This window comes from Schistocerca gregaria, chromosome 9 (genome assembly GCF_023897955.1).
Source record: "Schistocerca gregaria isolate iqSchGreg1 chromosome 9, iqSchGreg1.2, whole genome shotgun sequence".
In the NCBI taxonomy this organism is placed as follows: domain Eukaryota; kingdom Metazoa; phylum Arthropoda; class Insecta; order Orthoptera; family Acrididae; genus Schistocerca; species Schistocerca gregaria.
The window spans coordinates 156,753,400-156,779,032 of NC_064928.1; the positions used below are offsets into that span (position 1 = coordinate 156,753,400).

The 25,633-nt window shown below is 41.0% G+C and overlaps 1 protein-coding gene across 8 annotated transcripts in view; it reads left to right on the forward strand.

Annotated features, from left to right (window-relative positions):
* Window positions 1–25,633, forward strand: part of LOC126292282 (filaggrin-2-like) — a 750,701-nt gene that overhangs the window by 676,790 nt on the left and 48,278 nt on the right. For 7 of the 8 annotated variants that reach the window (XR_007552076.1, XR_007552075.1, XM_049986195.1 and 4 more), the window contains 3 exons: window positions 18,579–18,746; window positions 23,765–23,881; window positions 25,265–25,347. Coding sequence is in view for 6 of the 8 variants with exons in the window: in XM_049986195.1 (XP_049842152.1) it covers window positions 18,579–18,746; window positions 23,765–23,881; window positions 25,265–25,347 (368 nt within the window). In the remaining 2 variants the exon portion in view is untranslated. The remainder of the gene's footprint in view (window positions 1–18,578; window positions 18,747–23,764; window positions 23,882–25,264; window positions 25,348–25,633) is intronic. The other variant, XM_049986197.1, reaches the window with a different exon arrangement.

Sequence of the window (25,633 nt, forward strand, 5' to 3'; positions counted from 1 at the left end):
GAACTACTTAAACCTAACTAACCTAAGGACATCACAAACATCCATGCCCGAGGAAGGATTCGAAAACGACTCAGTCGAGCTTCAAGTTTCTTCAGTGTCGTCACATACGCATCAGAATGTATGGTGGTTCCACTTGGTATGATGTCCACAAGCAAGAGTCCTTCGGAATCGAAAAACACCGTAGCCATAACTTTTCCAGCAGAAGGTGTGGTTTTGAATTTTTTTTTCCTTGGGTGAATTAGCATGATGCCACTCCATTGATCGCCTCTTCGTCTTTGGTGAAAAATGATGGAGCCATGTTTCATCACCTGTCACAATTCTTCCAAGAAATTCATCCCCACCATTCTCGTACTGTTCCTTCCCCTATCCTAAAGTAGCGTGACAATTCTGTCAGGTGTCACCAATTCGTTAACTCTCTGCACATTGTCTGGAGTGTGTGCAGTACGAGGCCTGCCGCTTCGAGGACAATCCTCAATATTGCCGTGCCCGCTTTTCATCACGTAACCTCCCTGCCCACCGACTAACTGTACTGCGATCGACAGGAGCATCCCTATACACCTTTTTGGACCTCTTGTGGATGTTTACCACTGTCTCATTTTCACAGTACAGGAATTCTGTGACAGCACGTTGCTTCTGACGAACGACAAGTTTAGCAGCCATCTTGAAGACATGTTGTGACGGCGCCACTCACGGGAACAGGTTGAACTAAGTTTGAAAACAAGTGGGAAGGATGTATCTACACACTGTAAAACTTTCACACATGCAGAATGAAAACTCTATTTTTACAAAAAATAGTGTGCATTTCTTTTGGAGTGACCCTCGTATTTTGGGGTAACTCTTCCCATTCCAAAAGGATGTTTTTGGCTCAGAAACGTGCAGTTCGGGCAATAAATGGTGTAAGTTCACGAAGCTCTTGTCGACCCCTGTTCACGAGTATGGGTATTTTGACGTTGGCCTGTCAAGATATATATTCCTTACTGTCATTTCTTGTTAACAATATTAGCTTATTCCCAAGAATAAGCAGCTTTCACACGGTTAATACTGGGCAGAAATCAAACCCGGATTTGGATCGGACTTCCTTAACTCTTGTGCAAAAAGGTGTGCAGTATACTGCTGCATCCATTTTCAATAAGCTACCACTCGAATTCAAAAATCTTAGCAGTAATCCACGCGTTTTCAAATCGAAACTGAAGAGTTTCCTCATGGGTCACTCGTTCTATTCTGTCGAGGAGTTCCTTGAAAAATTGAGCTGATTCTTATTGTATTGTTGGTTGCGTTTACTTAAACTTATGGACTGACTTTTTTCGGGTTCATAAACATTTATTTTTTATCTGTTATTACTTTAATGTTGTAATTTCATGTCCTGGCACGTTCCACGACCTTGGAGATTTGCTCCTCAGCGTGGTCCTACCGAACTTGACGTGTAAAGAAAAATAAAGTCACTCACTGAAGTGTGGCACCTTCGAATAAGGCAACACGTTCCTCAATGACAAGTTTCTTCGCGAACAATTTTTTGCCCTTTCAGGGTCGCCAGTGTATTACTCGAAAATTTCTCTCTTTGCTATGCCACCCTATAATCGAAGCGAGAGGGAACAAAACAGAGGGAAACAGATAGTAATCTCGAGCCAATGTTTTCGTTTCCTGTTTTTGTGAGAACTGAAACGAACGCCAGGCTGTGGGAACGTTCCCAAGAAGTGTCTGCGTAACCCGCCAGGAAGAACGTTTTCTTCCACAAGGACTGACAGCCAGGTTTTAATTAGCTGCGTTTAATGTCCAGGGCCGCTCCACGTAACCGAACACTCTCGCTCTGCACCACGTCCTTACACGAAGGTCAAATCTTCTTTTATTTCGCTAATAAGGACTCGCATTGTTTTAAAGCTCGACAAGCGCGGACCGTTTCGCAAGACGCGCACGGAGGCGCACAAGTTGTGATACAGAGCACTTTCATGGACCTTTTTTTATCTTAGCTGCGAGACAGAATTGCGAGTGTATCAGATGGTAGTCGATAACACACTAATGGACGCTAAAAAGCCGGCCGCGGTGGCGGAGCAGTTCTAGGCGGTTGAGTCCGGAACCACGCGGCTGGTACGGTCGCAGGTTCGAATCATGCCTCGGGCATGGATGTGTGTGATGTCCTTAGATTAAGTAGGTGTAAGTAGTTCTAGGGGACTGATGATCTCAGATATTAAGTCCCATAGTGCTCAGAGCCATCTGAAACATTTTCTTTACGCTAAAAATTAGAAGCAGTCATACGTGGTGTTCCACAGGCTTCTATCTTGTGGCCTGTACTGTTTTTAATCTACTTAGCTGGTCTTCCAGTTCCATTGTCATAAATAAAGTTTTTATTCTTTTTTGTTGATGATACGAGCATGGGTATAACAGTTTACCACTCTGTTTACTGGAAACACAAGTACCGAAATAGCAAGTCTGTTGGTTTTGCCATTTTCTGCTGCAGGTGTCTGATGGGAAGCGCCAAGCCAATTATTACTGGAGTGGATGAGTCCACCCTTCGCCTTTATGATAGTTTGAAGTCTTCTGGGGACACTTTCAATGATGTGCCTGAATGTTGGGAGGAATGACAGTCCACTCGTCCTCAAGGGCCAAAACCACAGAAGGGAGTGAAGCTGGACACTGGGGTCCGGAGCGCACTCGATGGTCTGACTCATCCCAAAGGTTTCTATTGACTTCAGGACGGGATGCTGGAGAGACCAGTCCATTTCAAATGGACATCTGAGGCCATCAGTCCCCTAGAACTTAGAACTACTTAAATCTAACTAACCTAAGGATATCACACACATCCATGCCTGAGGCAAGATTCGAACCTGCGGCCGTAGCGGTCGCGCGGTTCCAGACTGAAGCACCTAGAACCGCTCGGCCACACCGGCCGGACCAGTCCATTTCCGCACATCATTGCATCACGGGTGTTGCATTGTGACAGGGTGCGTTGTCATGCTGATACAATCAATCGTCATCTCCAAAGTGTTCCTCCACTCTACACCGTACACGATCCTGTACAGTATTCTCATATCCCTGCGCATTCTGTGTCTGATTAAGCGAAACTTTGGCACCACAACCTTACCACAAAAAACACCCCATACCATATCACCACCCCTGTGCTTCACTGTTGGCGCCACACTCTATGGCAGACACTCCAGGCACTAGCCAAACCCAAACTGTTCCATAGGTTTACCACGGAGTGTAGCGTGATTCGTTACTTCAAATCAGTAGTTTCCACTCATCCACTTCACACCACCTCAAGCGCCACTAAGCAAGGGCTACAAAAATGTGCGGCATATGAGGAGCTGCTCCACCATTGTTCAATGTTATTTTAACTTCATAAGCACAGTCATTGTACGTGCTAGCTGGATTGCTACTGGCTTATTGGATAGCACGAGTGATTCCTTTCGTTGATTTCTTGCCTTTCTTTTACGACCGCCCTCCGCAATGCTCGACGGTACCTTCCCGTTAAAACATGCCAGCCTGGTCTTGCCTTAGCTGTGCTTGTTCCTTCCCGTTTTCACTTCACAATCACATCAATAGTCGACTTGCGCAGCTTTAGAAGAGTTGAAATGTCAGTGTTGGATTTGTTTCGGAGCTGATATCGAATGACTAGTCTCTTGACCGCCCCATTCTGCTGCCATTGGTTCTCAGCTGACAACAAAAGACGCCCCGCTTACTTTTGTACCAAGTAGAAACGATGTAAAATCCAGACTGGCTGTAGGAAAAAAGAAATTCTGAAAAAAAATATAAATTTTTAACACACTACTGACCATTAAAATTGCTACACCACGAAGATAACGTGCTACAGACGCGAAATTTAACCGACAGGAAGAAGATGCTGTGATATGCAAATGATTAGCTTTTCAGAGCATTCACACAAGGTTGGCGCCGGTAGCGACACCTACAACGTCCTGACATAAGGAACGTTTCCAACCAATTTCTCATGCACAAACAGCAGTTGACCGGCGTTGCCTGGTGAAACGTTGTTGTGATGCCTCGTGTAAAGAGGAGAAATGCGTACCATCACGTTTCCGCCTTTGATAAAGGTCGGATTGTAGCCTATCGCGATTGTGGTTTATCGTATCGCGACATTGCTGCTCGCGTTGGTCGAGATCCAATGACTGTTAGCAGAATATGGAATCGGTGGGTCCGGGAGGGTAATACGGAACGCCGTGCTGGATCCCAACGGCCTCTTATCACAAGCAGTCAAGATGATAGTATCTTACCAGCATGGCTGTAATGGATCGTGCAGCCACGTTTCGATCCCTGAGTCAACAGATGGGGACGTTTGCAAGACAACAACCACCTGCACGAACAGTTCGACGACGTTTGCAGCAGCATGGTCTATCAGCTCGGAGACCGTGGCTGCGGTTACCCTTGACGCTGCATCACAGACAGGAGCTTTTGGCCAAACGTCATTTTTTCGGATGAATCCAGGTTCTGTTTACAGCATCACGATGGTCGCATCCGTGTTTGGCGACATCGCGGTGAACGCATATTGGAAGCGTTTATTCGTCATCGCCATACTGGCGTATCACCCGGCGTGATGGTATGGGGTGCCACTGGTTACACGTCTCGGTCACCTCTTGTTCACATTGACGGCACTTTGAACAGTGGACGTTACATTTCAGATGTGTTACGACCCGCGGCTCTACCCTTCATTCGATCCCTGCGTAACCTTACATTTCAGCAGGATAATGCAACACTGCATGTTGCAGGTCCTGTATGGGCCTTTCTGTGGTGTCACCGCCAGACACCACACTTGCTAGGTGGTAGCCTTTAAATCGGCAGCGGTCCGTTAGTATACGTCGGACCCGCGTGTGATTGCAGACCGAGAGCCGCCACACGGCAGGTCTAGAGAGACTTCCTAGCACTCGCCCCAGTTGGACAGCCGACTTTGCTAGCGATGGTTCACTGACTTCTGCGCTCTCATTTGCCGAGACGATAGTTAGCATAGCCTTCAGCTACGTTATTTGCTAGGACCTAGCAAGGCGCCATATTCCGTTACCATTGATATTGTGAATCATGTACTGTCACGAGCGACGTTCTTCATTAATGGATTAAATTTAAGTATTCCACCAGCTACGTCCGTTTTTCTCAATTTTAATTCCCTTGTCATGTTCCAGACCTCACGCCATCCTGCGTGAGCTGAGACGCGTGCATTTCGGCCTCCTTTAGTAATACGGTGTTGTCTCTCCTGCCAACCACAACACTTTCTGGATACAGAAAATGTTCGACTGCTGCCCTGGCCATCACATTCTCCAGATCTCTCACCAATTGAAAACGCCTGGTCAATGGTGGCCGAGGAACTGGCTTGTCACAATACGCCAGTCACTTCTCTTGATGAACTGTGGTACCGTGTTGAAGCTGCATGGGCAGCTGTACCTGTACACTCCATCCAAGCTCTGTTTGACTCAATGCCCAGGGGTATCGAGGCCGTTATTACGGCCAAAGGTGGTTGTTCTAGGTACTGATTTCTCTGGATCTATGCACCCAAATTGCGTGAAAATGTAATCACATGTCTGTTCTAGTATAATATATTTGTCCAATGAATACCCATTTCTTCTTGGTGTAGCAATTTTAATGGGCAGTAGTGTATTAGGGAGTATTTTCTGAAAGTAATTTGTGTGGAGCGTAGGGCTGGGTTGGGTTGTTTGGGCAAGGAGACCAGACAGCGAGGTCATCGGCCTCATCGGGCTAGGGAAGGACGGCGAAGGAAGTCGGCCGTACCCTTTCGAAGGAACCATCCCGGCATTTGCCTGGAGTGATTTAGGGAAATCACGGAAACCTAAATCAGGGTGGCCGGATGCGGGATTGAACCGTCGTCCTCCCGATTGCGAGTCCAATGTGATAGTCACTGCGCCACTTCGCTTCGTGCGGAGTCTAGCCTTGTACAGAAGGGGAACGTGGTCTATAAGGAGTTCAGACAAAAAGATATTGTAAGCTTTTGAAATGTGGCGCTACAGAATAAAGCCGAACATTAGACAGGTACTTCGAATAACTAATGATGAGGTACTGAAGCGTGTTGGGAAGACGAAATAAATATATGGCACGATGTAGCTAAACAAAGACCTCGTTCGATACACTCGTCCAGAGAGTACAATGATACGTCGTTATGGTAATGGATGGAAGTCTTAGAGGGTGAAACCTGTAAAGATAGACACAGGCTCCAATACCGTAACCAGGTTCCAATGGATGTAGGCTCCAGTAGTTATGCTCAGGTAGCTTGCGCGGAATAGACTGGTTTACACTGGAGCCAACACAAGCGAATGGGCATTGGCGGAGGAGAATTCTCCTGGTGTAAACAAGAGGCGAGAACGAGCGACCTACGTATGGTCATATTCGGTTCGCATTTGCTGGTGTTCGCTCGTCTTCCGCTGGTTGTCCACTGAACAAAGTGTGTTCACAGTTTCTCCTCTTTGGCGCTAGCAGCACAAAAGGTATTTGTCTGCTGTCTTGTGCGTGAATCAATGTTATTGTTGATGTGAGGTGCTTGAGGGGTGCAGTTAGCTGAAGAGATTGTAATGCTGGTAACAGAATATAAAGCCGGCCGCGGGGGTCTCGCGGTTCTAGGCGCGCAGTCCGGAACCGTGCGACTGCTACGGTCGCAGGTTCGAATCCTGCCTCGGGCATGGATGTGTGTGATGTCCTTAGGTTAGTTAGGTTTAAGTAGTTCTAAGTTCTAGGGGACTAATGACCACAGCAATTGAGTCCCATAGTGCTCAGAGCCATTTGAACCATTTGAACAGAATATAAATATCATACGTGCTTAATGAAATCGATGAGATTTGTAGAAAAATGCCAAAAGGAAATATAACTGATGGAACTTTGGCAAAGTAGTCATAGGCTCAACAGGGAACATAAAAAAGATGATTAATTCCATCAGGTGCGAATGTAGTGAATAGGCACAAGCTTTGTATTTCTTTTTATTAAAAAGGAACAGCACACTAAATTTCCTTGAAAGCAAACACCTTTGATAATTACTGTTATTTCAGAGGTTTTTGGTGTACTAGCTGAGTAAATGAAAAACTCTTTTCGGTGCGACCACGCTATCTCTAACGTTCTCAGGTTTCCGAATGCAACAGAAATGATGCCATTTGGTCGCCACTTTCGTGGCGTCACCAAAGATGCGTGTGGAAACACCCAAATTCCTGTGGCGCAACTCTTGTGACATCACTTTCAGCCACACCACAAAAGTTAAAAACGCTTGGACTTCGTGGCGGCTCTTTCCATCTCCCACCACCAATTAGTGTCAGAAGTAGCCGTCATCTTTGAAGCTATGCATGCTGTGTTTGATGGTGTTCATATTTATACTTGCGGATTACGAAAATATATCGTTTCAGTGATATACCACATTGAGGATCTCTCCAGAAAACTTTGCTGTATAAAATTTTGCCATTTCAGTTATGGCCACATAAAGATTAATTTATATGGTGAAAGTAGATAGAATGTTTCTGTTAAATCATGCATTGATCTAATTTATATTTGTGCAAGCAAGTATTATTTAATTAGTGAAAGGTGATTTGTGGGTTCACAGCAGCTCACTTTATTCTACAAACAGTGCAAATTAATGCAGTACTGACAGTATATCCAGAGAATCAGATTCTAGTGCTGAAACCTTAAATGCTCTTTAAACAATTGCCCAGTAACCTTGAGAACAGAAGTAACAAGGTCTCTGGTGGCCGTGTTATTTCAGATTCAGTGTAGCTTGTAATTAAGGAAAATAGCTATAGTAAGTGTTTTTAGTGCACTTGCACAAAGCACAGCAGCAAAACGCGGTATAGAATAAATTTAATATCTCGTCGTATTTAATCGGTGTTGGGTACGAATGTGAAAATATTAGCTTTTAAATCGTTCCTTAGGGCGTCGTAAGTAGCATCCGACGTATCACCCAAAAACTTTGAAAGTGTAAGTCTAAGAAATGGCACATGCCCAAATCTTACAAAGATGTAACCGCCAGGCGTGAAATACGAATCATCACATGTAGTTTCGCTTAAGCCTGGACTGCATTTTTAATGTGAATAACCGATTTTTCAATAGAGTTCGAATCACAGCTCTACAAGTACTCGAAATTAGCTTTCGTTATCCTAAAGGGTTTAACGTACGCGTTTTCATTTACAAGTGCTGCCTCATTACTTTGTTTGATGCCACTATGTTATTTCCATCAAGTCTAATATTTGTGCTTACTCTTCTTATTATTGGATTCTTGGCTCAGTTCTATTACCATAACCTGAATGACAACACCGATGTCCGTATTAAAAAAAATGTTCGGCTGACGCCATATTGAGAACAGTGCCACCATAATTTTCACAGCAGAGTGTGGAAACAGCAACACATGGCGCCACAGAGCACAGAGCCACTTGTTGCCGCGTCATTTCTGTTGCATGTGGAAACCCAGCAGATTTTTATCAAGTATATTTCGCAATTCAGTAGTTACACTTTATTCACTTTATGCTCTTTACACATACTTTAGCAAACATCCTTAAAGCGCTCTGCATACCGATATGTCATTGTAGACATGGGGACTACTTGAGACGTAGCAGCTGTTGAAATGCGGAACAGCTACTGAAGTAAACATTTCCAGCTGCTAGTAATCAGAGTGTAAATACTACCCTATATTTAGGTTACGTCTGTTGTGTTGTGCGTCGGAAACCGTTATGCCCTCGTTACTGATGGCAGATGAGTTGAAGGCAGCCAAAGAATATGTCGCTGTAGGAATCTGGACAGGCAAGCAAACCACTAGTAGATAAGACACAAATGTAGTTGGCATAAATATGTTCTACTCAACTCGTTCTAAAGAATTACTACACTGTTGGCAGCTTGTTACAGTCGTGGGACACATTAAGTCTATAGACAGTAAAGCTAGCTATGAACAAATTGGAGTAACCTTCGGCACCAAATTGCAGCATGGGTCTCACAGTAGAATCACGGAACTACAGGTTGAAGTAGCACTCTAGTGCTCAGGTGCCTACTGCTTACAGCACCGTCCTGGTGATTTCCCAATTGCACCTCTGGGTGGTCATGTAACACTTGAAAACCGATTCCGAAAATCCGCTACAAATTGCTGCTTTTCCAGTTCCGCAATCGATTTTCGTTCCCATGTAAACGCAACCGGTTTTGAAACGTGCTTGGGCTGTCAAGTTACGTCTTGTTTTCAGAATATTCGGTTAGTGTGAACTTCTTGTACATTGAAGGAGTGGCAGAAATATTAGACTGAACATAAAGCTGTCTGCCTGCAATATTTAAGAGAGGAGGAATAAGGACGGCGTGGACTTAATCAGAAAGTGGATCAACTGTCTTCCAGACGCCACATTTAACTAGGATAGCGAATCTGCTTCATATCATAACATGTAAACGTTTTCAGAAACTCGGTTTTCGTCTTACTGGAGAGTGTCGCATGTAAACATAGTGGATCTTGATCACCGGTAATTAATTTTCTGCTTTTAAATTTCTTCCCCAGTAGTAAGGAGAAGCAAGCAGAAAACGTCAACTGACATATGAGCAATGTTTTTGTATAAAGCTAAGGTAAGCCGGAGTTGTGATTAAGCACAACCTCCACACATTTCATACTTAAGTTCAAATTCAGGCACTAAGCTACTTCTTTTCCTGTCATTTTGCTTGCTTCATCAAAAACAGCTCGCTCACCATGCAAAATGAACTTCTCCGTATATGTAAATTTTGCGTCTTGGCTATATAATATTGTTATCAAGTGAAACCAAAACAGCATAGCGTTCGTAAGGCTGCCATGTTTTTCTTATTCTCTTCCGTCCCTTCCATTTTAAACACACAAATGTTCACTAGTATAAGCGAGTGATAGCGAACAATGGCGAATGTGTTTGCTTTCACCCACTCTTGTATAAACCAGGCTTCAGGCTATTTGCAGGTGATGCAGTTATTTGTAAGGAAATTCTATCCGGTAAAAATAGCTGCAATATTGAGTGAGATCTCAATAAAATATCAGCCTCGGGCAAAGGATGGCAAGTAGGTATTAATGTACCAAGTTGTGCACTTAGCGAAACGTAATAATATGATTTTGCCATGAATACGGGATCAATGAGTCACAGCTGGGGTCAGCCGCATCATACAAACATTCACCTCGACTCAAGTTGTATGTACAACAGTGGTAAGCTACAGTTGGCAGGATACTCGGAAACTGAATTGTGTCTACTAAAAATAAAAAGTCGTACGTTCCGTACTTTGGGACTCGTAGCAGATCGGACTAACAGGGAATAGCCTTCTTTGGTTGGTGAGAGAATGTAACATAAATGCAGAAAAATTTTAACTGGCAGACACCTGAAGAAAGATGCCATATATCTTTCGAGATGCAGACTAGAAAACATCAAGAACCATCTTTTAGAACAGAAACTGTGAATATTCTCCAGTCCTGTAGAGATGACGTGGATAAACTTAGGCAGTTATAGCTGTTCCAGAGGCATTCAATCAGTATTTCATTCCACATTCTACACATTAATGGAATGGGAACAAACCTAAACATGTTGTTGTTGTTGTTGTTGTTGTGGTCTTCAGTCTTGAGAGTGGTTTGATGCAGCTCTCCATGCTACTCTATCCTGTGCAAGCTTCTTCATCTCCCAGTACCTACTGCAACCTACATCCTTCTGAATCTGCTTAGTGTATTCTTCTCTTGGTCTCCCTGTACGATTTTTACCCTCCAATACTAAATTGGTGATCCCTTGGTGCCTCAGAACATGTTTTACCAACCGATCCCTTCTTCTGGTCAAGTTGTGCCACAAACTTCTCTTCTCCCCAATCCTATTCAATACTTCCTCATTAGTTATGAGATCTACCCATCTAATCTTCAGCATTCTTCTGTAGCACCACATTTCGAAAGCTTCTATTCTCTTCTTGTTCAAACTATTTATCGTCCATGTTTCACTTCCGTACATGGCTACACTCCATACAAATACTTTCAGAAATGACTTCCTGACACTTAAATCTATACTCGATGTTAACAAATTTCTCTTCTTCAGAAACGCTTTTCTTGCCATTGCCAGTCTACATTATATATCCTCTCTCATACAGTAGGGCATGCCCTCGTGAAAAATTACGGCCGTAGTTTCCCCTTGCTTTCAGCCGTTCGCAGTACCAGCACAGCAAGGCCGTTTTGGTTATTGTTACCAGGCCAGATCAGTCAATGCCCTTGCAACTACTGAAAAGGCTGCCGCCCTGTTCAGGAACCACTCGTTTGTCTGGCCTCTCAACAGATACCCCTCCGTTGCGGTTGTACCTACGGTACGGCTATCTGTATCGCTGAGACACGCAAGCCTCTCCACCAACGGCAAGGTCCATGGTACAATAAAATGTGTCTACTACCTTGCACTCCACTCTAACTCACTGAGAATAGATGTACAAAAGTCTGTGCTATGGCAAGGCCCAACATGAAGTGTGTTCAGCAGTGACAGCTTTACATGTTAAAAAGCCAAATACATGGTGTGTAGAAATTAAAAAGGAATTGTGCGTGGTGTACGCGTTGATCTTTCTGAAGAAGAGCCTAAGTTCAATAGCTAAATTCGCTGAAGTGATAAAAGCCAGGGGATAGCGATATCCATATATACAGAGGGCCGTAGTACCGCGCACACAAGGTATGCTTTGGGGGAGCTGTTATTTGTAGTCAGGCGATTCACTTGAAAGGGAGTCTGGCATGTTTATGGCCATGCCACGGGAATTAACAGACTTTGAATGTGGAATGGTAGTTGGAACGTGACGCACGAGGCATTCCATTTCGGAAACTGTTAACAAATTCAGTATTCAGAGATCCACAGTGTCAAGAGTGTGCTGGGAATACAAAATTTCAGACATTACTCCTCACCACCGAATACGTAGTGGCTGACAGCCTTCACTTAACGACCGAGAGCAGTGGCATTTGCGTTGAGTTGTCAGTGCTAACAGACAAACATTTCTGCGTGAAATAACCTCAGAAATCAGTGTGGGGCATATGACGAAACTACAACAGTGCGTCGAAATTTGCCATTGGTGGGCTATAGCAGCAGACGACTGACGCAAGTGCCTTTGCTAACAGCACGACATTGCCTGCAGATCATCTTCTGGGCTTGTGACCATATCAGTTGGTCCCCAGAAGACTAAAAAACCTTGGCCTTGTCAGATGAGTCCCAATTTCACTTGGTAACAGCTGATAGCAGGGTTCGAGTGTGACACAGACCACACGAAGCCATGGGCCCAAACTGTCAATAAGGCACTGTGCAAGCTGGCAGTGGCTCCGTAATGTTGTAGGCTGTGTTTATATGGAATGGACTGGATCCTCATATTCCCACTGAACCGATCATTGACTGGAAATGGTTATGCTGGCTACTTGAAGACCATTTGCAGCCATTGATGGATTTCATGTCTCCAAACAGTGTTACCACTGGGCCGTAATAGTTTGCAACTGGTCTGATGAACGAGTGGAGCAAATGATCCGGCCACCCAAATCGCCCATGTGAATCCAATCGAACATTTGTAGGACATAATGGAGAGGTCTTTTCGTGCACAAAATCCTACACTGACAACACTTTCGCAATTATGGACGGCTATAGAGGCAGCATGGCTCAATATTTCTGCAGGGGTCTTCCAACGACTTGTTGAGTCCATGACACATCGAGTTGCTGCACTGTGCAAGGCAAAACGAGGTCCAACACAATATTAGGAGGTATCCCCACATTTGAGCACTGTGGATGGTGTAGAACTGGTGCTTACATAACTGCCAGCCACTGACTTAAGGCATGGCAATGAAGGTGAGTCCCTGTGTGTGTGTGTGTGTGTGTGTGTGTGTGTGTGTGTGTGTGTGTGTGTGTGTGTGTGTGTGTCAGTCAGTTATACAGAATTAGCACAGTAATCTTGCTCAACATATTGATATGACAGATTGGCAGAGAGGAGCTATCATGTTTGGACACCGTAAATGAAGTTGCCCACTTTGTTGGTGGAATGTTCAGTGTATCTACAAGGAATGATGTACCACTCACAGCTATGCGACACAGCATGAGAGCAGGAGTTATTGTAAGATCCCAAAAGAGAGACTAAAGACAACTGTCATGTTTTTGCCAATGACACTTGGCGTCAGGCCAGATGGAACTGCCGATGTCAGTAAATACAGGTCCAGCTGAACAAGTTTTTCAATGAGGATTGAAAAGGAAAGTGCATGAATTGGACATATGAAGTGAGGTATTACACAAAAGGCAGTTGGTGACAACAACACACAAAGCTGCTCGTCTTCAATGTTCCAAACACAGCAACAAGCCAGCAGCTGAATGTAGTCGTCTAATATGGTCTGATGAGTCACAATGGTACCTCTTTTCAAATGATGTGGAGCACCAACTGCACCGTCAGCCCTGTGAGATGTTTAACCTCACATTGCATGGCAGGTGTAGGGCTGGTTCTAATTTTCTACATCTACATGCATACTAAGAAACTGGCCGAACAGTGCATGCTGCAGGATACCCTGTGCTGATACTAATCATGTTCATTCCCGTTCCAGTTGCAAATTGAAAGAGGAAAAACCAACAGCCTATATGGGTCTGTATGAGCCCTAATTTCTTGTCTCCTATTCGTAGTCCCTATGCAAAATGTATTCAAACAGCAGTAGTATCAGTCTGCTGTCAGCTTCAAATGCGAGCCCTCTAAATTTTTCCTCACAGTATTCCTGGAGAACAGTGTGACCTTCCCTCCAGGGAGTCCCATTGGAGTTCCGAGGCATCTCTGTAATACTCGCGTATGTTAGAACCTACTGGTAACAAATCTAGCAGCCCGCCTCTGAATTGCTTCGCTGTCTTTCTTTAATCTGACTTGGTGAGGAAGCCAAACACTTGAGCAGTACTCAAGAATAGGTTGCACTTGGGTTCTATATGCAGTCTCCTTTACAGATGAACAATACCTTCCTGAAATTCACCCACTAAACCAAAGTCGACCATTCACCTTGTCTACCACAGTCCTCAGATGCTCATTTTATTTCATATTGCTTTACAGTGTTATGCTCAGACATTTAAACAACATGAATATGTCAATCAGGACACTAACAATGCTGTATCTGAACATTTTCCTACTCATCTGCTTTAACTTTTGTTTTGTACATTTATAGCAGCTAGAAGTCATCACAACAACTAGAAAGTGTCTAAGTCATCTTGAATTCTCCTACAGTCACTCAACTTCAACATCTTACGTGGGGCACTCCAGATGACACCCTTGTCTCTGACGAACACTCGCCATCGACGTCAGTGTACTGGGTTCTATTACTTAAGAAGTCTTTGAGCCACTCACATGTCTGGTGACCTATTCTGTATGCTTGTACCTTTGTCAATAATCTGCAGTGGGAAACTGTATCAAATGCTTTCTAGAAATTTAGGAATGTGAGAACTGCTGGTTGCTCTTTATCCTTGGTTTGCAGCAGATCTTCTGAAAAAAAGGCAAAGTTTTGCACAATCGATGCTTTCTAAATCCGTGCTGATTTGTGCACAGAAGCTTTTCAGTCTCTTGGAAATTTATTACATTTGGATTTAGAATATGTTCTAGAATTCTGGAGCAAAATGGCAATAAGGATATTGGTCTGTAATTTTGCATCCCCGTCATTTTACTCTTCTTATATGCTGCAGTTACCTACACTTTTTTACAGTAATTCTGGAGTTTTCTCTGATTGTAGCGTGAGTTGGTTTACCATAAACATGAACCATAATGTATATTTCAACGCCGAACAAGTATTACCATTTCTTTTTCTCCCCCTCTGTCTTCATAACAACTATGCTTTGGAGACTCCCATGTTCGAAGGTAACAGCAGCCATGTCTGGGACTATTTGGAAAAGCAAGTGAAATCTAGCCGTCAACATCTCTACAATTTGGTAGCTCTGCAATATATAACCATCAGTGAATAACGTCAGCTGGATACAATATTCATGAAGAAAGTTGAGGACACTCTTCCATCATCAAGGCTAGAGGTGGTGTTTCACAGTATTAGCATGGTATCTCTTGAGGACATGACTAATTTTCGGCTGGTGTACTTCCCAGTGCTGAACTATTCATTTCTCAGTGTCTGCATGTCACTTGTATTAACCACGTTTCCTTACCCACGGCCAGTAATCACATTCTTTTAATGCTTTCTTCCCCATTGTTTATATCTGTGTAATAGCTCACCCACAAGACAGACCTCTCAGAGGCCTGCTGTGTTCATTAAGTGTAAGTAGGAATGCTTTGCTCTAATGAGCAGCTTTCCTGAGCTGCACGCCTAATGAAGCAGTTCCAGTGATAGACGGAAATAAAAACCCAAGGCCATCAGACCCCCACCTGTTGGCAAATACCAGCTGCCGCTGCTGCAGTCTACAGTGGGCTCTGAAACTGTGTGTTGTGCCAATTTTCTCTGTTTCAGAGCTAAACGCAGCTTATTGGATGATGCTTATTCAACAATTTCATTCTGAAATCGCGAGGAGAGAAGGTTTGATTGAGTTGTATTTACATTTGTGTTTGCTTGTTAACATTTTTGTTACCCAAGCTATGCAGCAAAGGGTCTCCACCTTAATTTTTAAAACAATGGAACCTGTCATTGGCATCTTTCCTGTTTCATTTTGTAATGATATTTCCTGAATCTCACATTGTATTGGAAGCAACTGAATAACTCAAAAAATAGATTTTAGCATCTACTATTTAGATTTTTACAATTATTCTTGCAACATAATTGATGGTGAACTCTGCATCATAGATTAAATTAAAGTTCCTGCAAGTTCTGTATTCAATCCAGAGCACTGCAACTAAAATTAGCTTGACAACCACCCTGTTCATATGCCACCAGCTTTTGTGGCTTCATTTCATGTACCTCACTTGCTGATAATCATCGATCTTGAGTGAGGTGTGTAACACTGCCTCATTGCATTTCCTACACCTGAAATAACATCTGGGTCCACTTAACATAGTTCAGGCTGTCTATGTCAAGTTAGTCAAACAAATGATGTTACAAAAAACAGTCAAAATACCTTTAAAACTTGTTTACTGCATCACAAACTGAGGAAGACTAATATAGGTTTTGCACCTAAAACCTGACTTAGCACTGACGTACCAAGGCTATTGCCACTATTCCCTATATAGCTTCCAACAATAACAAAATTACATGGTAGATTGTTTCAATCACACATATTTCAGTTCACAACTAATATTTCAATGCTTTTATAAAACTGGTTATGGAATTTGGTTTTGCAGAATTTTTTAATGATTTAGCATGTTGAAATATTACTTGAAATATGTATTTACGATGTTCTAATTATTTTTATTGATTAGTTTTATAAACACAGGTTGGTTTTCGTTCATAACACTGATCATGTGACGTAACAGTTACCTGTATCATAATTACTTTTACCTTTCTATGTACAAATTGATAAATTGGACCTTTGTTTACTTTGATTTTGATATATTTTCAGTTTGTGGCTTGATATCTTTATAAATTGACTACACTTCAATGTAATTGATCTCACTAACCCCAAGTTGACTTAGTTTCATCAATATAGCAATCCAACAATGTTACACTACTAGCTCTTTAATTTACATAATTTCACATGAACATTGGTACCTAGTGTAAGATACTTCATTATCACCAGAATCATAGTTTTCATTTTTCTGCCACATTACACTCTAATTTAGCTTCCATTTATGAATAATTCCCTTAGCCACTTCCAGTGTGAGTACCAAATTAATCAGATGTTTTTCATAACACAGCTGAGTAAAAAAGTCTCATATGATCATGAATGGAACTATGAGTATGAAACCAATTAAATTCAGCTATAAGAAATGACACCAGAGAAACTCTGAATCTGCAGTGTAGTTGCTTTACATTGAAGCAGTCTCCACTGATTCTATTCTTTATATTTCAGTTAATTTAAGAAATGTTTATTTTCAGTCCCAGTTGTGCATATGCTAAGTTACTAGTTTCGACGATTCAGTGATCGTCTTCAGATCTGAGCAGGCACTAATCATGAGCAGTCAACTATTTTTTAAATAAAAGACCACTCATATTTGAAATTGTTTATTGACTGATTAAACTAGTTATAATTCATCATACACACACCCGAGACTATGAAAACAAACATTTCTTGAACATATAGTTGTGGTACTTTATGTGACAAAACTCTCATCAATTATCCCATTTACATAATTAAGTTAACCTTTCAAATCTTAACGTGACTATCTTTTATCATCATATCATGACTTTTATTACCTGTTAATTCAATCTAGTGTCTGTAATATGCCAAATCGAAAGTACCATCGTAACCTCATATAAATTCATGTATCCAGGAATGAAGGTTTTCAGTACTGGTATGGTTACCATGAATTAACTTCATTTCAGGCTGTATATAACCTGTTGTCCACTTTTCAAAATTAAAAATGTTTTATTAATGCCCAGAACTTGTCTTTATCTGTTTCCTTGAAATACGTCATGTTGATTACTTAAGATGTCTATTGGCAGACATCTGTTCATTGTATTGGTATTAAACCATAAGAATGTTGCTACAGGAAATGTTCTCACCAATTTGTGTCACTTAACAAACTTTTGCAGTCTTTTCATCAGACTCATCACTCACCCGTATACACACACGTACTCATTCATTTTTGATTTGTACACACATCTTATTTCATAAATCTAATAATGAAGGTGATCCTCAGGGATATGGAACAAGACAAATTATACATTAACAGGTAGAAGCAGACAATAAAGAGTTCCAGATAATAACAACCAGTTGCAGTTCTAATCTAATCACATTGATGATCACAGAAATTATGTTTTCTTAAAGAGAAAAACAGCCACTTTGCAGAAAGCCACCACTCTCCCTCTTACGCTACTCAGCAGCATATAGAGCATTTATGTAACTCAACAGATTGCTGTGAACAGTATCAGCTATGTAGTGAAAAAGTTAAAAGTCTGTTTCTCTTGTACATTAATGTTAACCGGAAGCTACATCCCCCTAGTTCAAACACACTCATAAATTATAGTGGAAATGGCCAACAATATACTTCTTCACTTTGTTATGGGACATTTAACAATTTCCAATTTCTTGGCTGATGTTTATGAGCAGACTGTCAGACATTTGCACCAGATAATAAAACTCCAACCTAAACCGTTGATAAGAACACACGGACTATACAGATATTATTTTTACTCCCGAAACTTCCTGGCAGATTAAAACTGTGTGCCAGACTGAGACTAAAACTCGGGACCTTTGCCTTTTGCTGGGCAAGTGCTCTGCCATCTGAGCCACCGAAGCATGACTCATGACCTGTCCTCACATCTTAAATTTTGGCAGTACCGCGACTCGTACCTTCCAAACTTCACAGAAGCTCTTCTCTTGGTACTGCAGTTCTGAATTTCACGGTTCAACTTAAGTTAGTAAATGCTGTTACCATTAGGGAGTAAATATATTGACAACAGAGCTTAAGCAATCCTGGTCCCAGATGAGGCTTCTGCAAGATATTAAATTAAGATTTTATTCTTTACTGCATACTTCTGTAGAATAAATACTTTTGTTATCTTGGTTTTGTTGGCTTAGAAGATTACACTCATCAAAGTATCACTTAAGTGAATTCCTTTTTTGTAGATTGAGCGTGAAGTTATCCTGAGCAGTGCAGATAAGAATTCAAAGATTCCAATCCTGCATGAGTACAAAAAGAGGACAAAACCAGCAACAATTGCACCAGAGGGGCCCAACAAGCAGATTGCCTGGACAGAGGACAAGAGGCAGCACCTTCAGCAACACCATACTATGGTGAGTCCCCATAGCACACAAAACAGTGCTCAGCTCTTGTGCTTGCAGTTAGCAGTCACAGATTAAAACGTATTTAACAGTATTTTTGTCCATATAAAGACAATATCTAACAACATTTTGTTTCAAAAATTGAAAATTCAGGTTGGAATATCAACAACATGAGGAAAAGGATAGACTGCTACTCTTCATAAAGATGATATGTTGAGTTGTAGACAGGTACAACAAAAATACCAACCCTTAGCTTTTGGCCAAAGCTTTCTCCAGAAAAGTAACACACACACACACACACACACACACACACACACACACACACACACACACACACACACACACACACACGTTGATTCACACAAGCATGCACACATGGCCACCATTTCTAACAGCTCAAGTGGAATTCCACTCTGGGCTGCCGGAGATTGCTGTTGTATGTGTGAGATACTTTTGCTTGTGTGTGTGTGTGTGTGTGTGTGTGTGTGTGTGTGTGTGTGTGTGTGTGTGTGTGTGTGTATTTCCTCTTCTGAAAAAGGCTTTGGCCAAAAGCTAAGTGTGTAATAGTCTTTTTGTTGTGTCTGTCAGCAATTTAGTGTGTCACCTTTACGGAGAGTATTAATCTGCCCTTTCCCTTACAATGTTAAAATTTTATTTCACTAATTTAAGCACTATGTTGCCTTTTGTGAATAGTAAGTTCCTCTGTTATAAAGCTGAAATAAATTAAACTTTCTGGGTTAATAACTATGGGACTTGATCCAAAAGTAAGTTTTGTTATTGTTTTTGAAAGAGAAGATGGTACACCAGGTGATACAAACAAATGCCGTATGAATCCACTCTCATTGGTGCGATGATGGAAGGTGCATCAGTGGAGGAGGAATGATACATGCACGGAGCTCCAAAGAAGGCAGAGTAGCAGCAGACCGGGGTGCCCGAGGTTATTACAGTACAATCATGATGACAGACAGACATGTACTGACAGTGTGTTCTGTTATCTGGAACAAACGGGCATGGGAGACAGACAGACATGTACTGACAGTGTGTTCTGTTACCTGGAACAAACGGGCATGGGAGGCTAGTGTGCCGATCATCCACAAATGCTTACAGACCGTATATGGTGATGAGTTCACGTCTCATCAAATGGTTGGTCGCTGCTGATGCATATTCAGAGATGGAAGACAGATTGCAGAACATGAAAGCTGAAATAGGTATCCCTTCACATCTGTGAACAAACTGTAGCACAAGGAAAAGTCATACTAAAAGAACTTGCAGAATTACTGCAGTGATTTTTGTGACAGAAAGTGATTCCCAAAAACTGGAACACCATTGGAATTATTCTTCACAAGAAAAGGGGCAGACCAGAAAAAAACACACACCTATCAGTTTCCCCTCTGTAATGCACAAGCAATTTAAAAATAAGTTTTTCAGTGTCCAAACTAGAAAGCTTGCTATTAGGGTGTAATGCCAGTTTTGACTTACAGCATTTATACTTGGACTTTTAATGTGAAAACCATTCAGATGGGTTGCTCAGTGAGCAATTGAAAGACGTACATGCTGGCAAAGACATGAAAACAATCATCCGGATCAGGGGGGCTGGCTATTGAGTTAGGTGGGACATATTGCATGTGAATGGGTGGTGAATGGACCAAGAGAAAGTTTTTTGCTGGATTCCAAGAGACAAGAAAAGATGGAAATGATGATCTGATGGATGGTGAATAGATGTCATTATAAAGCATGCAGCAGTTTGTAATGATTCTGCTACCAATGTTAGTGGAAATTCACTTGGTGTCAGTTCTTTATGTTTTGCTTCAGATAAATTTTAAACTTTATTGCAAATTCAATTGAAATTTTAGTGGAATGTCACATAAGATTACATGCCTTTTGATATTATGTTCCAATAGGGTGACAAAACTCTCTTTGTCACTGTTATACGTTGTAGAGTTCGCTGCATGTGGAATCTTCTCCCTGCACTCCATCAAATAACCAACAACTAAATCTTATCCAATTTATACGCCTTAATACTTCACTTTGATATACCACTGAATCCTCATTACAAAAGTACGAACTTGGCTGAACACTGTTCTGCACAAGTGGTATTAAATTTCTGACTATTCGACTCCACTCCCCAATTCACCATGCAGTCGTCGTACATCTAAACACAAAACAATTATCATATTAAGCGAAACTACCTGGCAGATTAAAACTGTGTGCCCGACCGAGACTCGAACTCGGGACCTTTGCCTTTTGCGGGCAAGTGCTCTACCATCTGAGCTACCGAAGCACTACTCACGCCCTGTTCTCACAGCTTTACTTGTGCCAGTATCTCATCTCCTACCTTCCATACTTTACAGAAGCTCTCCTGCAAACCTTACCATATTACACAATGTAGTTGAAGTGTTTACAAAAATAAACTTTTAGCTGTAAGTTTCAAATTTATAATGGTTCATATACAAAAGTATGTTTTACAAAAACATGTAAATAAGTTTTACATAAACAGAATTTTGGTTAAATATGTTAGTCTATAAACTTTTTTAGGAAATGTCTTTACTATGCATTTAATTTCAAAAGACATTACATTATTTTCAATTACATGGTTGTTTTTAATACTAACATTCTCATAGAATCTTGAATAAAAACTGAACAGATTAAGATAGTTAGTTATTTCATAATCATACATAATTTTAATTCAGTTACATGTTATTTTCTAGAACACTCTCAGTGGGACTTTAGACAATTGATGAAGTTTTGAGATGTAATAATATTGTTAACTATAACAGCGTTTGTAAATCCATGTAACACTGACGTTGTAAAAGTCAAAGTATTAACACCAATTATGAGAAATTTTGAAATACATGATTTTGGTATTATATACTTCATTAACCTTAAGGATCGTGTAGTACACTAATTTGTTTTGTTCTGGTAGACTACAAGCAATATGTAGGTGTATAGCTCAAGATGACATGTACATATATGTAGAAGTCTGGAGGAGGGTGTGACACAGCATTGGTTGCCAAATGGTTGTTGTTGATGGTGGTGGTAATGATTGCTTCTAAGGTTTGACTGGGCACTTCTGCCCTTCCCAAATTTGTAAAAGCTCTCATTCCTGTTTTGAGAAACAATAACTCCTTTCATCACAAAAAAGAAATCAATTTCATCAATAATCAAATGCTGGTAAGCACAAGCAGTGAGTCCAGTGTGAAGATGATGGGAGGGAATGCCAGCACGCATAGCTACCACTCCCTGGAACACACCTGCTGCAGTTGGTATTCGGTGGCTGTAGCAGCAGCCTGCACAGGCCAGGGGAGGGGACAGGGTGGGAGGGAAGTGGGGGAGGGTGAGTTGCTACCGTGAATGCTAATTGGTGCAGCTCAGCGTGCAGGGCACGAGGCTCGAGGCACTCCACACCGGAGCGCAGCCAGTCTGGCACGGCGTGTCTATACCAGGTAAACAACTTGTACTACACTGTACACTAGCATACTTTCGCTCGGTACTATTATATGGTGTAATTTTCTTTGGCTTTGCAGCTAAGGTTCAAATATAATTTATCCTGCAAAGTGTGCAGGGAGCATGATATGTAATGCTGACTACTGCACATCTTGCATAAGCATCTTCAGAGAGCTCGGGATTCTTATATTCACATGCAAGTATGTGTGCTCCCTGGCTCTGTTTGTGGATAGTAGTAGAAGTGAAATTAGCATGAAGTGTGAAAAGCACAACCAGGAATAATTTCTTTGTAGACTGTGTATCCCTTTCTAGGACTGGAAACGGATTTAAATACTCTGGTGCAAAAATCTGTAAGAGGTTGCCAAACGTCATGAAGGACCTTGGAAAGCCCAAAGTATTCAAAACTATAGTGAAGGATGGTGACATTAGACAGTCCCTCCTATAATTTATCAGAACATTTGGGCTTTGCAGTGTAAATTTTGGTTAGCATTTTAATTTTTCCAGTAAACAGAAATTCCAAAAAGTTATCTGAAATCAGCAAAATTACATATAGTCTTAATTTGAATAATCAGATAAAAACAAAAAGTGAGTAGTGCAAGAGGAATAGTTGCTTTTCTGCTAGTGTACACACAATAAAGTTCCCATAATTATCAATATGAGTGGATTTGCACCTGTTTTATGCAGTAACTGTTTCTGCCAATTGATGCACATTTCAACTCTTTCCACACATTTGAAGGCTTCCCTTCATAATGCAATTTGCTGAAAAGAACTTGTGAATGAGTTAATGAATGAATTATAACAGATCTGAATGAGTAACATTATAATTATTAATCACCATCTGTAGAACCCACTATAGTGGAGAACCTTTGTGCATATGGACAGAGTTTTAAGTGTACATTTACTAAGAGAAGCAGTTATTAGCAACTAACTCTATATTCTTTATTAATAAAAAAGTTGCTGAACTGCAGTATGCTGTTTTGTGTTTAGGCTGGCTAAATAGAACAAAGTAAAACATACAGTAAAAGTTCTTTGCTTAATATTTGCTTTATTACATTGATTTTTATTGAAGAATAAGAGTTATCTACATAATGCAGGAAGAGAATGGTTATGCAGCAAACAGGAATCTCCAATCTTTGAATCTAGAAATCAAACAGTTTTCAGCAGTGTCTAATAAGACATGTTTTCAATCTTCTTTTTAACTTGTCGCAATTACCAGTTTTTTTCCTTTCCCTACTGGCAGCTACAACAAAATGATGTAGAACTTCACTCTGGACACTAGTCTGCACAGAAAATACTTTATTGCCTTTTGTTGAGATTGTCTATTGTTATATAAGTAGTAATAACCATTTGGGGGTGAGAAGATTCCAATATCCTTTAGAGAGACTCTCTCATATCATGGAAGACGGTGGAGTTTTGAACAGCTTTTCTCTCTCTCTCTCTCTCTCTCTCTCTCTCTCTCTCTCTCTCTCTCTCTCTCCCCCCCCTCTCTTCCCCTCTATCTTTATCTGTATCTATATATAACTCAGTAGGTAGCATGTTTTTAATTCACTGCCATCCTGCAATGATGTATATCTCTTTCATCTCAGCATGGACCAGTAAATGGTTCTGATGACACACTTGTTCTGACTACGAGAACTCTGCACAGTTTGAATCTCGGGGATAAAAGCATGGCCCTGGAGGACATGTCTCACCAGATGTACAAGGTAAATATTCTCTGTTCATTAAGAAACAAGTTTAATTTTCTACTTAATCACCAAAAATCACTTTTCCAACTGAAATATCCATGTGTTTTCTATCATATTTAATAAAAGAGATAGTGCTGTTAATCATTTACATTTTAGTTAAAAATGCATTTTCTGGATTTCCAACCAAGTTGACAGTTCCATTTTTATGCACACTATAATCTGTGACAGTAATATTCATTGCCATAGTGATCATAAGAAACCACAGATGCTCCATGTGCAAGTTTTGAATCTTTGTCATCCATCTTTCTTCCCTTGCTCCATTGTGAAAATTATAAAAGAAAATTACACATCTGCAAAGACCCTATTTTGCTGTTTTTTGTCTTGGAGTACTAGAGAGGATGTAATTTATGTTTCTATTTGTCTATGTTCACCATACAGCAATTACTATTGTGGTAATAAATCATTAAGTTTGGCTATAAGTCATCAGGTAGTACAGACAAATATTTCACATGTTACATACTGAGCTATAAACTGCATTTTACACTGGCTATCTGAAGGTGGCTCTTAAGAAGAATCAAAACTGGTACTCAATAAATTGGTGTGTGATCAATGAGTGTCATCTTGTAATAAATCTCAGAATGATCATAATTTCACAGAGGCATCATTAGTTTGTTCAGATATCAACTTTTCAGTATTGCTCAAAGTTGCAGTGGTGTGCATTACAAAGGAGGGTGAAGAAGAGTCAAACAGCAGCAAGAGTTAGTGTACTGCATGAAACGTCAACAAGTTGTGTCCATCTATGTTTTGACACATGTATTGAATTTTGAGTTAATGCATATGTTGTGCCTTGTCTATATTGCTTTTGCAAAGTTTGGTGACATAATGGAAAACTACCATGAAAATCAAAAGCAATGGCTTTCTACATATATCAGAAGAGAGCTGAAAGCAGAAACTGATGACAGAGAGAGAGAGAGAAAGAGAGAGAGAGAGAGAGAGAATTATTGCAGTCACAGCTGCAAATTAATATAATTTATGGTTGATTTTGGCTATTATAGATCATATTCAGGTCTTTCCAGCTTAATTATAGAGTACAAATTAACCTCATCACCACATATGGCTGCGTTAACAGTAAAACATATTTTAATGCTGAGTGGGCGGAAGTTGATGTATTACTATATTAAACCATAACTAAGCCAAATAGATTTGAAGAACCCTCATAATGGCTGAAACTGACAATTACCTGTATTAAATCACTATTGTGACCAACAAATAACCAGTTATAACTGTGACAACAGTTGCTGCATCTCTTTGTAGACGTTATGTCTTGTCTTATATTTGTCTGTCTCCACTTTATTTGGTGCATACGACTTAATCAGTGCAGCAAATGTTACGTCTGTGTAGGCGCAGCCTCTGCAGGTACCAAATGAAGCCAGCCGAGGGAAGGATTACAGGAGTCAGTTTCACAACCCCTACCTCTACAATGGGTGAGTCAAATTTGCAATGATAGTGTGGTAAATTATGACCTGTCTAACATAGTCACTCCATCCATATATAACAAAATTTAATAATTTAGTTCTGTTGGTGATTTACTAGTAAGAATAACAACACTGCATCACCACAGGCCACTATGAAGATGGCAGTGTTAGAGGAACTACAGAAACTTTGTACATTCATAATTAATTCTCATCTTTGGTGCAGGATCAGTGGGTCTTGGAGTTTTACTTCCAAATAACCTGAAACACCTATTTCAAACTTTTTTATTTTATTTTC